This window comes from Denticeps clupeoides, chromosome 18 (assembly GCF_900700375.1).
Source record: "Denticeps clupeoides chromosome 18, fDenClu1.1, whole genome shotgun sequence".
Classification (NCBI taxonomy): domain Eukaryota; kingdom Metazoa; phylum Chordata; class Actinopteri; order Clupeiformes; family Denticipitidae; genus Denticeps; species Denticeps clupeoides.
Window position 1 is genome coordinate 9,885,992 of NC_041724.1, and position 18,750 is coordinate 9,904,741.

At 46.4% G+C, this 18,750-nt stretch overlaps 1 protein-coding gene across 8 annotated transcripts in view; it reads right to left on the reverse strand.

Moving 5' to 3' along the window:
• Nucleotides 1-18,750, reverse strand: part of tenm2a (teneurin transmembrane protein 2a) — a 352,857-nt gene that overhangs the window by 46,891 nt on the left and 287,216 nt on the right. For all 8 annotated transcript variants that reach the window (XM_028959730.1, XM_028959734.1, XM_028959732.1 and 5 more), the window contains one exon: nucleotides 13,133-13,371. In XM_028959730.1, coding sequence (XP_028815563.1) covers nucleotides 13,133-13,371 — 239 coding nt within the window. The remainder of the gene's footprint in view (nucleotides 1-13,132; nucleotides 13,372-18,750) is intronic.

The window sequence follows — 18,750 nt, forward strand, 5'->3', positions numbered from 1 at the left end:
ACCCCCTTGGGGCCTGTAGTGTACGGGTTCAAAATCCGACATGAAGACGCTGTCAGATTTTTAAAATCCCGTGGCCAGTGAAAGCGACGCTGACATATGATTTAATATACGATGGCGTCACCGGCTGTAAACTCTTGCGTACGCGCCTTGTCCCCCCACCCCGCCCCGCTCGCTCTTGGTCGGTGGCGCAGGAGGCCGCGGCGCGCCGCGTTAATGACTCGCACCCCTTTCGCTCACCTTCGCCGCGCTTGCCTATCACACCTAAATCTCATCCCTGAAAATCAATTTTCTCTCTTGTCAAATTCCATCTCCCCTCCATGCCGGGCGGAGAGAGCAGGGGAGAAGAAAAGGATGGGGGGGGGGGGGGGGGGGGGGGGGGTGGGGGGGCCTGTTCCCTCCCGCCCCCGCCCGCCTCCCTAGGTCCCTGCCATCTTCAAGGAAAAGCGCTGACACCCCGGGCGCGGCTCGGCCGCCTCTGTCAGCTCTTTTATTTGTCATGGGCGCGGGGAGAGGAACACTGCGCTGGCGCTTCCCTCGCCGTCCTCTGTCCTCCGTCTGCGTCCCTCGCTCCCTTCATCCTTCGCTCATCCCCGCTGCGCCCCGGCTTTATTGTCCCCTGGTGCCTTCTCTCCTTCCTCTGCCATCCTTTCCTTTCTGGGTCTCACCCCTATGCACCTTCACTGCATGTTCCCCCCACGCGCACACACTCACACACTCACACACACTCACTCACACACACACACATGCATTAAATGCAATCGATGGAAGAATTAGTAAAAGAATCTGGGTAATCCAACGAGCACGGAGACGCTGTGAAGCGCCACCGCTCCGTGAGAGGAGACGGGCACAGGGAGGTGGGAAATATGAACTACAGAGAGAGTGTGATTAGAGACGAGTGGGACGAGGGCCACTGGGTGTTTTAGAGAGGAAACTAACTACAGAGACACCGATCAGGGGAGCAAATGGGTAGAGAGTGTGTGATTGTGTGTGTGTGTTTTTGTGCAAATATAGAGACTTGGCTCATATCTTTTAAATCCCCAACAATAGATGGCACTGTTGACTCTATGCCAGTTTATGAATTACTGTCACAGTTGTGGTTGTGTGTGTGTGTGTGTGTGTGGGTGAGTGTGTGTGTGTGATAGAGACATACTCATAGAGAGCAAAGCACATTTAAGTCCAATGGTGCTGAGTGAGGGCAGAACATGACAACCTGGTTTAGAGGGTCCGTGTGGTTTAGGAGTTCATTTACATGGAGCTAACCCTGAGTTACTATGTGTGGGACTGTCCCTACGAGTAAACACAAGATTTCAGATGAATTTTATTAATCTGATAGTTTCCCATTTGAATAGATACATCAATGAAGTGTATCTATCAGTCTACTATCTATTTAATAACTACTTTTAGCTGTACGTGTTGTTGACTAAACATTTCATTCTTATTAGAAATGACTGTGCAAATCTAAAGATCTGATTTGCATAATAATTGTCGAACTGCAAAATCATTGAGCTGCGTGGACGGTGCGCTGCCAACATTCTGACTGACAGACGCGTTTCAATGCAATTATCCCCTAATTTAGTTTACTTAACGGACTTGGGAAAGACCACCTTCAGCCCGTAATGTGATTCATCATGGAGCAGCTGTCAAGTGAGCCATCGACCAGCGGACGAGGACACTTTTTATTGTTCTGCAGTGTTGTCACTTTTTACACCCTAACAAGGGTACAGTGAAAATCAGGAGAAAAGATGCTGCCCACATGATGCCAACACACACGTGCTCACACACACACACACACACACACACACATACACACGAGATACAGATGTATTGCGAAAACAGCAAGAAGTGTCTTTCCCAGCTGATCCTTGCTGGGTCTCAGCTGTGATGCTGCTCCACTACCACTGGCACACTACAATTAATACTTATTACAACGTGGCTGCGCAGGTTATTAAAAATAGAGATGATTTACGGAATCTTAATTGGTTTTTCTTAAACAGCACAATCACACCAACTTTTTACGACAGAGCCCATTACAACTGTGTGTGTGTGTAAGATTTTTTTGTTCTCACCCCGAATGTAAGTCTTTTTTGAGAAAACATTTTTCCGTAGACTAAATCTTGCTCTTATACAGAAGATGAATATCATTAAATCAATTGCATTCATTGTTCAAATGAAATAATGTTACTATAACATTAGCAATATATAACATAAACATAGAGCAGGTGTATTTCATTCATGTAAAAAAAAAACTTTTGTAACAGATAAACCGTTACAAAATAGTGCCAATAACCAATATTCTCTTGATTTGTCCAGTCCCGAATGTCAGACCACACCACTTTTTCAGATGTATACCGATATGATATTCTCTCCAGTATGGCATATGTACACATCAGTGTGAATCTGACTGGAATCTCCGTGGAAGCTGTCACGCGTGATGGAAACGCAGTTTGTGTACGTATGGGTGCGTTCGTGCGAGTGTTTGTGTGTAGCTGACTGCTCTCTGTCAAAACTGACATGGCGGATGTCTGCAGCGTTCTGCAGAGACGGAGGTGATAAGCTGCTGCTGTTCTAACAGGCCTGACAGGAGGTCTTTTCAGATCGTGCAGCTACTGGATGATAAAGGGTGAAAGAAATCAGTTTATTCTAAACAGTAATATGCATCTGTTTCTATGACCGGTTATGTAATATTTTAACACCGGTGTATAAAACATTGGGTGCAGGGCAGGGACCCGCCTAGCACCATCCTGTGGACCCCACCAAGCATACACCACACGGCGTTAATAAACTTTAATGGTACAATAATGGATTTTCTAGCATGCAGACCATGGCGCAAAAATTAACTGGCCAAATAACTTAAGAAGCTCCAAAAGCCACCATAATTTCCTGGAATAAAATAATAACATCATTACCCTTATTGTAAAATACTGTTTTTGTTCTGGAACTGTAAAACCGCTTCCTGTTTCTTTTTTTATGTCATATATGTCATGTAAAACATTGATGGGGTTCTTACACCCCCCTCTGTCCCCACACAGACACACATTCAGGTGGCAGGTTTGTGTCCATATGTCCGAGTTTTGGCTGCAGCAGATCTGTTCTGGAGGGGTGCTCACGTGTGGAGGGGGAACGGATATTGGGGCGGACACCACTGAGTTACAGACTAAAAATACAACTTGCCCTGTGTGGGTTCATGTGTGTGTGTTTGTTGCGTCTTGTGTGTGTGCGTGTGTGTGTGTGTGTGTGTGTGTGTGGTTAAATGACCACATGGTTTCAGTACAGGACTGAAGCGTGTCTTCTTTTCACCACAAGAACAAAACAAAGGTGCATTTCAATGAGTGTAACAATACACACATGCGCAAGCATCTCTCTCTCTCTCTCTCTCTCTCTCTCTCTCTCTCTCTCACACACACACAGACACACACACACACACACACACACACATAGAAATGTGGGAAAAACTGCTGCCGGTGAAGTCCTCAGGACAAAGCTATGGGATATGAATTTGAGAGTTTGCATACACACATCTACAGTCATTCTCTCTCTCACACACGCATATACACAATATATACACACAAACAATCTTCTCTCCATCCACAATCTTCAAAAAATCTTCATAGCAATTTGCTTCCACACCTGATGTGCTCTCAGCCTGTCACTCTTCATTCTGTGTTCGCTTATGTGTGTGGAGGGGGATGGGGTATATATAGGGTGTGTGTGTGTGTGTGTGCGTTACCTGCAGCCTAAGGTTAGCTTCTGCCTGTTTCTGTGCGTGACAAAACGGCGAGTGTGCACACTTCTTCTTCATATTATCATAATGGTTATTTGTATGGAGCGCATGGTGTGCACATGCTTGCATCCTGTCCTGTATCCGAGTGGGTTAACTGTAGCCCGAGGAAGTGTGCATTAGTGTGTGTGTGTGTGTGTGTGTGTGTGTGTGTGTGTGTGTGTCATTGAACTGAAGGACAGAGCTGAGGGTCACCTACACACACCCACCACGGCTCTTGTAAGACCAAACCGGAAACTAGGCCATGCCATCCATCTGAGCCCAGCACTACACACATCACACAATTACTCTGCCATAATTGGACCAGGAACAGGGACCTCCTATTACTTAAACGGTAATTTTCCCTCACCTTATTTTTGCAATCTCCCTCGGCCTTCCTAATAAACGTGTATTAGCTGTTCTAATTTACCAGTAAATTAACAAGACTGACCTCAATTAAAGCACTAATTGTGCGTCAGGATTCTCCTGGTCAGCAGAGGTAATTGGTTTACAAAAATCGCATTAGAAGACGAGGCGCACTGAGACCCCTCCAACAACACACCCACAAGTTTATCTCTGCAACTGCTGAGAATTGTCGTCATGAGCAACTGAATACGCGATGGTTTAAAATAGGCTTTTCAAAATCGCTGCACAGATCACACCACTCACACAAAAAAAAAGACGAGTGAGAAATTACTCAAGAAAGAGACGCCATCCTCTTACGAGTTTTAAAAACTGTCAAGAATCAGTAAATGGACTGGTTCACATTTCCATCGTTCCATTTGCTGAACCTAGACCAGAAATGTAGCACTATAGCACACATAGAACGGGTGTTCTGGTCGCCGCACGTTGGCAACCTCAAAATCGTGTAAACTGAGCTGAGCTCATCAGACCTTTTAGTGGGACAAGAGCTCAGCTTGGTTTTTGTCCCACTGTCTTCTGTGGCTCCTCGTGCAACAACACAAACACAGATTTCCTCCAAAAACCAAAATCGAGGCAGAAAAGGATGGATGAAGAAGGCAAAAGCGCTGATCTCCATCTGGGCACCTCCATCATGAGAGTTTGTTCTTTTTGCTGAGCTTGTCATGATCATGCCTGTACCCCCAATCAATCATTTTTGTAGGTAACTTGAGTTTTGATGTTGTAACTGAGGGAGAAGTGTCCTCTGAACACATGTCTGGTGGACTCAGGCCCTTACTGGTAGCGACTGTCAAGCTCCACCATCTGGAGTCCTGGGCTGGTCTACAGCGCGTGCTCAGAGCGTTACACGGGAAGTGATGTTCCGTCTGTATGTTTTGTTAAATTAATTGTGCGGCGGCAGTGTGGGGGGGGGGGAGCTGACGGCGCCTCAGACCTTGATTCTCGAAGACAGTCCATCAAAACCAACAGGTCCCGCAGGCCCAGCCGCCGAGAGCTGCGCTCTCCAGTTACGGATTAAATGCAGTTTAGGAACTGTTTGCATTCCTGCGCTGCCGGCCTTCCTTTCCCCTGTGGGTGCTGCATGCGTTGCCGTGGCAATGCCGATATGGGCCGAGAGGGAAAGCGAGGGAAGGAGGGAAAGACAATGAAAGAGGGGTGAGAAGACCAGAGGGCAGACGTTTCAGCAAATGAGGAACATGGTCACGGGGCTTTGAAGTTCAAGTACAAAGAACAGCGTCCGCCCGGGGGCGCAGGGGAAGGTTGATGTTCGGGGTCGGGTGGTTCAGGAGACAGGGTGGACCCTGTCTCCGGGGGGGGGGGGTCAGGTGTCCTGGAAGAAACTTCAGATGACTTGGTAATGAGAGCAGAGGCACCTTCTCTATTCCCTGCCGGGCTTCATAAACAGCCACGCCGGCCTTGGGGGACAGGCCTCTCACAAGTGATGCAACCAAACTGTAATTGTCTGTAATTCCGAGGCAAGGGCAATTGTTGATGAGTCTCTCTGCAAACACACACACGGATGCAATGAGTGAGAGAAAGCAGAAGAAGAAGAAGAAGAAGAAAAAAAACCCCTAGCCAATCCAGCGCCAGCGATAATCCGTGCGCTGGCTGGCCCGAGTTTATTTTGGACTAAATGAAACGAGGCGGCGAACGCTCAGCCAGCCGCTCTGAAGCCTTATTTCCTGTGCCGATAAGGCCTCGCCGCTCTCGCGGACACCACCCGCCTCATCCATCCACATTAGCAACAGGAAATGAGCGGGGTTTCAAATCCCGGGCCGGATCAATGGCGGCCAATTGGAAAGGAAAACACACGTTCCCCGTCTTAATTACACCTCGCCCCCTCTCGTCCGCCACCCTGTCTCCCATCCGTCGGAGGACTCCTCCAGACTCGGCCCCCTGTTTCCCGAAGTGGCTGCAGATACGATGGCAGTGCCGGTGAACTGCTGAGAACGGAGGAATGCTCCGGCCGACGGCGCTATCTGATCTGTCCGCTGTTCAGCTGCGAATTCCGCCTCTAATCTCATCACTTTGCACGTTGTCTCCTCAAATTAGACCCAACAGCTCAGCAAACAGCGTCCAATCCAAAAATTAACCTGTGATGGGCTGAGAGTATTTTAGTACATCATCGATACAACATACAAAATGTGATTTATCTGGAAACCTTAATCTTTTATTTTACTTTTTAATGCAAATGAGTCACATGATTTCAATTTTTCTGAAATCAAGGTCACAATCAAGGTCAGTTGCTGTTATAAAATGTTATAACCACTCTGACAACCAGTATGGTGAGTAAACTTAATGGTACATTTATGCATGTTTTAGATTTCATTAGATTACTAAGATTCACTGGGGTCTGTGTATGTTACTGTTTAGTTTGCCCCACAAGGCTGTCACTCGCTTAAAAAATGTTTTATTAATTTATATTCCAGTTTGCCTTTAACTTCATTGTATCATAAATAAATAAAAAAATGTAATATATCTTTTTCAATATCAATATTTTTACATTGAGACCACTAATATAATAAAAATCATTGCATGAAGAAAAAAACATCAGCTTTCTACTGAATGATGTCAAGTGTCAAAGCGTGGGCACTTTTACAAAAGTGGTCTAATTCCTGAGGGGGGTGTCTGCAGTATGTGTCACCGCAGTGCTTCTGGGTACCCCCACCTCCGGTCCACCTCGAAGATCTCCCCTCGCTTGGGCAGAATGGGGCTGTCATGCAGATGGATCTGACACTGTTGTGTCCCTTGGCCTTTCTACACTCCATCTCTTGGAATAAAATGGATTTCTCGCGTGAGCCCCGGGAGCGAGGTGGGATGAGACGGCGGTGGCCGTGGCGTCGTTACCGAAACAGATTCCATTTCTTTTGATACCCTCCCTCCCCCTTCCTCACATCCATCTCCCTCATCCCCATTTCTCTGCCTCGGGAGATCAATGCTTGTGCTTTAAAACGCCATCCTCTTAACGCACAACAATTGCTCTCTCCCCTCGTTTTCCCCTTTAATCCCTTCTTTCTTACTTTCTATGTATGCGGGTGCACTTTGGCCTCAGCTCTGCATTCTGGACTATGTTTACACCTCATTCTTAACATTTTATGTACCACTTGAGAATATATGCAACCTAAATGTATTACATGATTACATCTGTTGCATGAAGAAATGATACATGGCATGGAATAAAGATTTAAACCTTTCTGAATACATTAAAGGTCCCCTAATATGGCCTTTTTTATATATCTGTCTTAGTGGTCCCCTAATACTGTATCTGAAGTCTCTTTCCAAAATTCAGCCTTGGTGCAGAATTACAGCCACTTTGATCCAGTCCCACAATGAGATCTCCCCAGAACGTGGCATTTCGGTGTCTGTAGCTTTAAATGCTAATGAGGAGGAGAGAGGTGAGACGAGGAGGAGAGCGGCCTATAGAAGTGAGTGGGCATTTGCGGAAATTACGTTATCAACACCATTCACCAACCACAATGTTTGGCATAACCAGGAACTCGTATCTGCGTATTCCCAGAAAATGATAAAATTAACCCACTGTTTCTACAGCGCCTCACGTGACTGCAATGCTTCACAAGCCATGGCGGTCAGTGGATAATGTTTTAGGGGAGGGGTGGGAAATTCTCTGGCCAGACAAAGGATGAGAAAGGAGAGGTAACCTTTCCCCTTATGAGAAATTCCAGATCAGACTGCCTGAACAGTGAAGCAGAATGGCCAAATCACTCTTTACACCTATCGCCGATTCTAGCCACTGCAGGACTACAGACAGGCTAGGGGAACTAGTAATAATGTTAAATAATCGCTCAAAGTGAAATTTACATAATAGGGACCTTTATGGCAATGATCAAATTCACACAAAACAGAAACTCTCCCCATGCAACAATACTTTTATGAAATGAACGAGCTTTCTGCTCACATTTACAGATGTCAGCTCTGTGACAGATTTTGTACCATGTTCTGTTATGAATGCATCTCCTCATCCATAATAAGTTGAGTCTCGACACACAGAATTGACTGGCTGTATAAGACTTCCACCCAGACTCCGGCTCGGTCGTTTGGGACAGACGGGCATTAAATATTCAGCTCCGTCTATGTCTGGACCTGAGGAGGGCTGCTACTCCAGCTGACTTTCCTTTCCATTTACATTTACTAGACGCCCTTATCCAGAGCAACTTACAATCAGTAGTAACAGGGACAGTCGCCCTGGAGACTGCTCATGAACGCATTGGTAGTAAGTTGGGTTTGAACCTGGGTCTTCTGGTTCATAGGCAAGTGTGTTACCCACTTGGCTACTACCACCCATCTCCTTTCCTTTTCTTCATTGCTCACGTCTACAACAAGCCTGTAAGGTGTGTATGGAGAAGATGAAGTACAAAGTAGTCCCATCACGTGGTGGCCAAATTCATAGTAATACACCCTACCATAGGGACCTATTAAAGATTGACCATTGTCCTCACCTGTCCACCAACACATACAGTTACTGAACTATCTATGCAAAGTTCAATTGATCGTAAACAGCAGAGAGGCAGGGCGACCAAAATCTCATTAAATATGATCATGACTCACGTCAAAGACACAGAGCATTAAATCAGTGTAATCCCATCAAACACGCTCGTTTATTTCTGCTTAATAGGAATCTGATCTTTTGTCTCCTTGATGGATGTTTGTCACGCTGCCACCAGTCGCTGATGGCGGAGGCAGAAAGAAAGAGGAGTGCAGGGAGGAAAATAAAGAGCAACAGATGAAAGGCGTCATCTTCAGAAGTGCAGCATAGGCTGCCTTTTGTTTACCGGAACAGACGGGCAGGAAATAAATAAAGAAACACATGGAATTCAGAATAATGAAATAAAAATAACAAAGATCAGAGGCCGATACTGGGCATCTGGAAGTGGACATTTCAGGCCGGGCCAGAGACAGGCTGGGCAGGGGTGAACAGCGGGCCAGCGATATATACTGATATATTCCAAATTTACAGAAGTAAACAGATACAAACAAGGTAGGACTGTGTGATAGTTACATGTAGAACTTTTTCTAAACTACATTACACCCCAGCCCTGATTTTTTTACGAGAAATCAATGATCATGGTGATAAATTCCCTAATGAAATTGTTAAATTAATGTCAGTTGTTTGTTTTATTAATTTCACACATCCCAACTCTGTAAACTAATGATTGATCTCCTCCAACAATATTGTATTGCTGGTCATAGAACAATAGGATAACAGACTCTCTACACACATCATGTCATTGTTACATAAAATACTTCAATAATTATCCAATTATGTTGCACCTCTGCACACTGGTCATCAGAATGTAGAATTTAAATGTTGATATTGACTCAGATGATTATTTGAGAGATGAGCATAAATAGAGAAAGAACACAGAAACTTCTGAACATGAGGTGCATTTTTCTTCTCTCTCTCCTGGCTGAACTTTTGTTCCCTTGCCCTTGTATCGACTTCCCTCGGCCAGATACAATATGTTCTGAGCTCCCTGCTTCCAGGACCGAGGACCCTGCTGATAGGGTAGCAGCTATACAGCACTCACCATATGCCGTGTGCAGCGATGGGGCCATATGTGCGTCCCATCACCCCCTGCGCCTGTCCCCGAGGCCTGACCCTGCCGTCACACACCGGGTCAGGTGAGGGTTAAGAGGACAATTTGCAGGACTTTAGTACATGTACACATTCAGACTCATTCGGCCAACTGTCTCCTCTCCTCCAATGTTTTCATTCATGATTGTGTGTGTGTATGAGTATATACATTTATTATAGGACACACACATTTGGCTTATGATGGTGAAGGTGAGTGTGTGTGACTCACTGGTTTACACCAACAAGGCGATGGGCCTAAAAATACCAGGACAGAGCAGAGGAGACTGGGACCGGCACTGATTTGTCTCATCTGACACACGCCACATGGTCTGCCATCGCTGATGGACGATCTGCTTGCTGTCCCAGCGCTCACAAAGGTGACACTACATGCCACAATGCGCACACACTCCACCCATGTGCACACTGAGTCGAGGCTCAAGGGCACCAGTAGAGCATGGCTCCTTGTGTGTGTGAGCGTGGCATGATCTTGTATGATATACTGACGTTGTAAAAACTGACTCTCTCCCAGAAGCCGATTAAGGGACCTTAATGGTGCCGCTGGGCCACCGCTGGTGCACTTTCCCTCTGTTCCCATCTCCAGCAATTAGGAGACATGAATCTAGGCATCTTTAGTGGTAACTGACTACCAGCAAGAGGTGTGAGTGGAAAAAAAAGAGCAAGAGTTTTGCTTTTTGAACAGACATGATGACAGACCTGTGTCTCTTTTGCATCAGGACTGCACACCTGTCTCCTAGCAACCGCCCCCGCTGTTCCACCATTGAAGGAGCCACTCTTCGCCTGTTCTCCAGAGTGCCGTTTTCCTGCTACTCCGCCTCCCTTCCAGTGGCTTTCTTCACTGCCGCATCGCTGGGCTGAGCCTGGTGTTCTGGGGCGCCGTAAAGGAAATAAAAATATCTTCCTCCCACTCCCACTCTCTCTCTCTCTTTCTCTCACTCTCTGTGTTCTCCATGTGGGCCGTACATGATTCCCTGGAAAGTGGGGCTGCTCTCAGTGGAGTGTGTGTGTGTGTGTGTGTAGTGTACTGGGGAAAGTGCTGCTGCAGCACATTCGTCTCTGTGTAATTTAGAAGCATAGCCACATCTGGGTTTTACACCCACACACCCACACACACACACACACACACACACACACACTATTGTTCTCAGTATTTTCTGTATATTAAGGACAGCACTAAATGTGGCAAATATTGTGAGCGAACCTGAATTTGTCGATGCTGTGCAGCGGGCACAGAGCATCAGAACTCATAATGGGTCCAGACGAAAAAAAAAAAAAAACAACCTGCGCTGCAACCTTTTCGGATTAACGGTGCGGCGAACATGTTGGCGGTTTACATTTTGTACTTTTTTCTCACGTGTGGCGGGGTGCTCAGTGTGAGGGTGACCTACATAGCCCCTTTCCCTCCCCATAAGAAATAAAAAAAATCAGCTGCGAGTTACTTTGAACAGTTCCAACACGGCCACCGTGGTGGGCCGGTGCTGCTTAATCCGGACGATTTTTCTTCCGGAGGCTTCCGGCTCGGCCTGTGTCTGCTGCACAGTGTAGGGATGGAAGACAAGGAAAGCCCCCCCAGGGCAGGGAGGCTGAGGCAGCACAAAAGCATGGAGGACGTCAAGGACGCCTCCAACAGAGTGGAAAAAAAAAAAAAACCCCACAAAGATGTACATTTAAAAGCGAAAACTCAAGGGGGGCGGGTGTCAGGGTGAGACGTGTGCATTATGATTATTATTTTTTATTTTTTTGCTGATTCCTCCACTCTCCCTCCCTGACTCCCCCATCTGTTGAGCCTCTGTCTCCAGGGACGCTGGGGGCAGAGAAGGGCCTGGTGACACATCTGCCCCTGTTCTGGGTTTTTAAGGGGGGGGGGTTGCGGAGGCAAACTGCCAACTTTATGCTTACAAGGCCAAGCGCTTCCGAACCGAGGGCGCGGAATGCTAATCTCAGCCCGTTTGTTTTCTTAATCTCTTTCCCCTGCCCTCTCCCGCTCCCTCGGCGACCAACTTTTCCCTCTTTCCGAGCGTTACTTAAAGCCACCTTCAGCAGGACGCCGCCGGGAGGCCGCCCTTCCGCGCGCGGCCTCCGAATGTCACAGGCAGTCACCTCAACTCGCCGTGACAACTGCCCCGCTGTGGCCGCACGCTCCCAGAGCAGCTGAGCGGTGAGCGTGGCCACGCCTCGCTTAATGCGGCGATCTGCTACGGTGCCGGGCTGCTGTGTCCTTTCCTGTCCCCAGCAGCCTGTCTTTACTGTCCTGCTGGGCTGCACAGAGCACGTTATCAATGCTACTAGCTAACAGATGACAAAGAGACACAGATTTTTATGTTAATTCTTCCGAAAAAAAAAGCAATGGATGTTTCATATGGATTATAATGGTGTTAAAAGGAGAAACATTGGCTGACTGGATGCAAACAGCCGAACGATGGGATGAGAAGTACATCTCTGTGACAGGTTACCAGTGCAAACCAGGTAAAGTAAAACTTTGAAAGGATGTTGTTCTTGCAACTTATCTTTGTCCTCTACTTTATTCAACAGAACACCAGTTAGACCCTAAAAAACACACTGATGCTGACATCCCAGTAGGCCACACTGTACTGGAACAGCGTGTTCTTTTTCTTTGTGGTAATGATATCACTCTCTGGCTTTTAGCGTATATGCATCCTCTTGGTGAAGTCTTCACTGCTCTCCTCTCAGTTACTGGATGCCAGTGGAGCCTGTAGAAGCTTTATTGTATTTGGTTTTTATTTTCACATAGAATTATTAAATCAATTTCTTACCATTAAAAAACAAAAAAATCGAAGCAAATCTTAAAATGTGGGATGTGGGACAATGTGGTCAAAATAGTGCGCAGTGCAAGACAAACTGGGCCACGTATGCACGCTAACTTCATGAATCACCAACACTACCGCCAACTACAATCCCCCCTAACAGTATTGATGTTATTCCAGGATGAAACGAAACAGATCATCCCCTGCCAACATCATTAGATAAATCAATTAATCAATCCCGCAGAGCATAGGCTGTAATTAATACCCTGAAAAAGAAGCGTTTGTCTCCAGTAATCATGCAGAATTAACTGTCCTTGATGGAAAAGGGACGAATGTCACACCCATCCCATCCTGCTATTGAGGTCAGGTGAGATTCAGCGCCTCAGATTCAATTCAAATTGAACACAGGAAGTGGCCTGATGCACGGCAACTACTGTTTACTGCAAAGTCTCCTCTCACCACATGCCCGGTTTTCTGATCCGGACACTGGCAACGTTTCCTGCCCATACTGCCCATACTGTTACCGCTTTAATATGAACAGCGGTTTTAATTAGCCATAAATCCACAGGCAGTGCTTACCGATGAAGTAGGACAGCAGGATGGCCAGCAGGGTGGCTGCAGCGATGGCCGACACGGCCACACACTTCCAGCTGCAGTACTTGGAGGGCTTCTTCAGCTTGAAGGCGCTTCTGGAAAAGGTGTTTCTGGGTAAAAGACGGGGTGGCGGTGAGTACACCGTCCCCGAGGTCAGAGGGTAGCCTGGAGACGAGCTGCTGAACAGGGGCGTGGTCCCCGATGATGTCTTGAACAGGAAGTGCCTGCAGACAGAGAAGATAACAGCCACATAAACCTCCCCAAAGTCTCTCGAAATAAAGGCTTCTAACATAAAGACGTACGGAATTTTGACACAATAATGCAGGATTTCTTCTGTACCATGTAGTAACTAATGGCCTCTGCTGCAATTCAACAAAACACAGGGTAGCCACAAGAGGTGAAGTGAACAACATCGATTCTCTCATTACACCTGTCAAGTGAACAGTCAGTTCTGGAGGCAGGAGACATTGGAAATTGCGATGCTAGGCAACTGGGTCAGAAGTCTTGTGGACTGTTCCTGATCCGAAGTGGTTGATATGGACCTAAAATAGATGAAGGCTGGCCTGTATGGTGTTCTGACAGAAGAAGCAGATGCATGTTACAAAAATATACAGCGCCCTGGTCTCAATGTAACTGATCATGTACCAGAAGCTCAGCAGGACGGCCCTCAGTGCTGTACCTCAGAACGTAATGGACCTGCTGCAAAAGTGACAGATACCACAGAAAACCTTCAGAAGTCCCGATGGCTTGGACAATCCCATGACAAGAGGCAACTTTCAGGTTTTACCATACCATACCATATTTATTAATAAAGCACTTTAACATAAAAAGAAGCTGAAAAAAGTGCGGTAAATTAAGATTAAAAATTAATATTAAATTACCAGGGACAGGACCAACATAGACAAAAAAGTTCATTAAAAATGAAGAATAAAAAATTGAATAAAATAAAACAAGAACATGCAGCAATATGAATTAAACAAGGGGTTGAATAAAGCAGAAAACAGATTTAAGACAACATAGTAAAAGAGTTGCTTAAGAAACCACATAGAACACTGCATAACAACACCGTATAAGAACTGCCTCACACTGGGTTGAAAGCCAGGGTGTAAAAGTGAGTTTTTTTGTGATTGACGGCGCCTGTCCGACACTGATTGGTAGGTCATTCCATAGACGTGGGGCGGCCACTGCAAAGGCCCTGTCGCCTGTGTGCATGCAATGTGACCGAGGAACAGACAATAGCCTCTGGTCTGAAGACCCGAGAGAAGGGGGGTGGAGTGTAAGAACGGAGCAGGGCTGCCAAATAGGCTGAAACCGAGCATATTGGTGACTTAAAACAAATAAAGGGGACTCTGAAACAGACAGACAGGCAGACAAGCTATTTTCTTCAGATCTTCTTGTGCTGTGACGGGTTGGTTTCGTTGATCGAAAGCTGTGACCTGAGCAGGACTAGAAGAGTCTGACCAATCAGACCACAAAGACATGGTGCCCACTCTAGTCGGAGCCATTCTGCTAACATAACACAATTTTACGTTTTTTTCACCAAAGGCATCCAAAAACCAGGAACTCCGTTGAGATGGTATTTTGTTCGGAGATAAATAAAGAATTTATACGCCTGTAGAATAAAAAGAGCAAATGAGGACAGAGCGCCGGCAGCGGGAAATGGCGCTCGCGTTGGGATCTGCTCCGGATGGCTGTTTGCTCTCTGCCTCTCTCTGCTGTTCCCAGGTGGGACAGAGCTGGTGGGAGCTCTGCTAGAGGCAGCCAGTTGAAGGATACTGTGTGTGTGTGTGTGTGTGTGTGTGTGTTTCATGCACGGTGTGTGCCTATCATGGGGTGCGCGCCGCAAAAGTGCGTTACACAACACTGCAGACGGCTCGGTGGACATATGGGCACAGTTGCACAGTGCTGCCGGGCACTTACCGACTCCTCTGGGATTTACACAACACACCCAACACACACACACACACACACACACACACAAACACTCTTCCGCAGGATTACAGGGCCCTTCAATTATTCACCAGCTTCCGCCTGTCTCAGGTAAAACACTCGGCGGGCCCAGCTGTACCCAGAGCTCGGTCGGTGTTACGCATCCCTCTGTAGCAGCTGCTGTATACACACACACACACACACACGCCAGATCAAAGCAGACACCCAGGCTACACCGCAGCATTTCCTACACGTACACACTCACTTGTGTTTAGCCGGGAGCTCCTTAACCCAAAGAGAAAAGGACGACGAGACAAGGCCGTCGTCTGAGTTGAGCGGCTTTGATAAAGCTGCTGGAGGAAGAAGGCGTGTCCGGTTCTCCCTGGTTCTGCCTCCCGTCTGCCACCGTCTCATTATCAGCTGCCGCCACGTTAACTACTCGCTACATTAGATTATTGATGAATCTCCCACAATTCTGCTTTGTACTTCAATAATTTAGTGGCTAATTACAGCTGTGAGCGTCGCGGTGGCGTCGCCTCGCGTGTGAACGGAGGCTCGTCTCCTCGACGAGCTCCCAGCCATAGTTCTGTTGGTGCACAGCGAAGAACAAGATGTAGCGATCCGTGTCTGCCCTCCGAAAACCCATGCGGGCATCATGGTCAGAGGGATTTTGGTAAAGACAGAAAAGATCGTCTGATTCCCTTCGATGGCCCGTCACCAACACAGGCATGAACCAGTCAAAAAATATTGTAGTTCTATAATAGATTCCAGAGGAGAAATTTGGCTCAAATCATCAAAAGCACCAAATCCCGAGCAGCTAAGGTGCCACCAAGGTGCCACCGAGCAAAGCACCGTCCCCACACACTGCTCCCCGGGCGCCTGTCAGGGCTGCCCACTGCTCACCAAGGGTGATGATTAAAAGCAGACGACACATTTCATTGTGTCACCGTGTGCTGTGCTGCAGTGTTTCACAATGACAATCACTTTCGCTTCACTTTCATAAATATGTTCTAAAAGAACTTCCAAACAAGTACTAAACTAAAATAATCCTTTTCGGTTCAAGACAGTCAGTTTGTATGTTAAGTCCATGTGTTTGCTGGAATTATAGGAGGATGTTGTGATCAGCTTTCATGATTACTTTAGCCTCCATATTAATTGCATGCATTATCATTAACTCGTTATCTTTGCCCCCACTTAATGGGCAGTGGTGGCCTAGTGGGTAGGGAAGGGGACCCGTAATTGGAGGTGCCAATGATAAGTACTGTCCCCACACAACGGGCGATTTTCATGGCTGCTCACTGCTCACAAAGGGTGATGGGTTAAATGCAGAGGACACATTTCGATGTGTGCTGTGCTTCACAATGACAATCACTTCACTTAAGAATTGTGTTACAAAGGAATTTACTGAAGTTGCTATCTAGCTAGAAGTGGCCCACCCTCTCTCGTAATACCTCTATAATTCTTCTCCAAAAATGATTAAGGTTTACCGCCCAGTTAACACATTTCAGACCTTTCAATCAAATGACTTGTTTGAAGTGAGTGAAATTTGAGTGAAATTTACTTAAGGCTGTTAAAATACATCTTTCTTTCCAATGCATCTTCTTTTAGACCGCATCCTTCCCTTCCTCAAGACGCATCTCACAACCCTACCAACCCAGGCCCAGTCTGAGAGCACCTGCCCACCCGTAGAGAGGCAGATGCAGAGACAAGGTGAAAAACACAAAAGAACCTCAACAATCGATTAAGGAAATGGATGAGGAAAGGCCACACCGAGAATCCTCATGTGCGTATTTTATTTTAAATAAACTGATGTCAAGCTCACTTGAGGGTACAGTAACTTGGGGACTCAGGAATAATTAATTGCAAGTTTTAACTCCCGCCTCCACCAGCCTCTTCACCTGTCAGGCCCTCTTTTAGACAAAGAGTGAAAAAAAAAAGCCAGAATAGAAAAAAAAAAAAAACAGGGAAGGGTTGTATGCTAGATGCTTCCTGACAGGCAGAGAGGTGTGTATCTAAAAATATGGTGCCGACGCCTCCGGGCACCTTTCCGCTGTGCCCCCCCGTTTACACTCAGACTCGACTCCACATGGGGCTGCACCGTCCGCACCCAAACACCAGGGGCACTTAGACTGACAGGGATGGCGTAGGTGAAATTAAATAAAGGTGGGGATCCTTGGTGATTGACTAAGTGTGTATGGGTGTGTATGTGTGTGTGTAAGCATTGATTAAGTTGAGGTAAACTCATTTCCTTTCTCTTCAGTCCCGGTGTAATTGCAGGTTTGTTGTAGGGAAGCGAATACATCAGTGGAGGCGCCTAATTATGAAGCACAATGAAAAGCGTCACATTTCCAAGGGGCTGCTTAATTGACGTTGATTTATGTTGTACAATGTTGTTGTGGAGTGAAGATTCCGGAAGCGCACAGGCCAGCTGGTGGAGGTGAATGGACAGGAATGCCGGGAGAGAAAAGGGAACCAGACGAGGGGGAGGACAGGAGGGAAAAAAAGAGGAAAAGGGCGAGAGAAAGACAGAACAGATGGAGGTGAAATGGAGAGCAAACGAGAGGTGCAGAATAAGAGGTGGGAAAACGGGGAAACAGAAAGATGAAAGAAGGGGGGGGAGTAAGGTGAATAAACAATAAAACCAGAGAAACTGAATGGAGGAGATAATTCTGGACGGATGTGAGGTGGGTCACACATGACTGACAGAAAGAGAGCCAATGAATGAAAGATGTGGAGAAATGGTAACACAAGCTGCATGGCACATGCATGGGACACATGAACTACTTTATTAAGTTACACATGGAGTGCTGGTTCTGGGTGAAGGAGGAGCCCAAAGTATTTGTAATACTAATAAAACAAAATAATTTACAGCAATAAAAGTTTTCAATCCACAGTTCCTCTGTGAAATCGAAAAACGGTCACCTCTGAAATCCCTCCCCCTCTCATGTACAAGGGCCTTGCCGATAATAATATCTTGCATAACATCCCTGTGTCACCATCTATTGGAAATAATGACCTCTTGTGTGGTTTCTGCAATAGAAATAAAACTGCCTAAACTTAGAGGGCTCTGACTGTCCATCATGATGATTTTATGAATGATTTATTAACTTTTTTTTTAAAAATATCCCTTTAGTTTTGTGCAATTCTGTAATTGGAGCCAGACACACGTGGATAGACACTCTACAATGCCAGACAGAAAGAAACTGATGCTTATCCCTCTAATGTACACACACACACACACACACACACACACACACCTTGGACAGGTCATTAATCAGGCTGTTCTAAGGAGAGATGGAGGGACCTGACTGACGTCTCCATCTGTGTGAGTTTCTGTGTGTGATTACAGAGACTATATTTCTGTCTAGTAGTGTACTGCTGTGTGTATTTGTGTGTGCTATATACTCTGTCTTTCCCATTTATATCTGTTTTTAACTCTATTTGTGTTCGTATATCCACAGTATAACTGTGTGTGCACACGTTTCCCATGCAATGTGTGCACGCGTGTGAGGCTGCCGGTGTGTGACAGCCATCAAACCATCGCCACTCATTAGCTGTGACAGAGGCAGCAAACCTCTCATCACCAAACATCCACTTAGAGTCAGACTCAGCTGTCATATTTACCCCATCTACCCCCCAGTACTTTCTGAGCATGCACGCACACACACACCAAA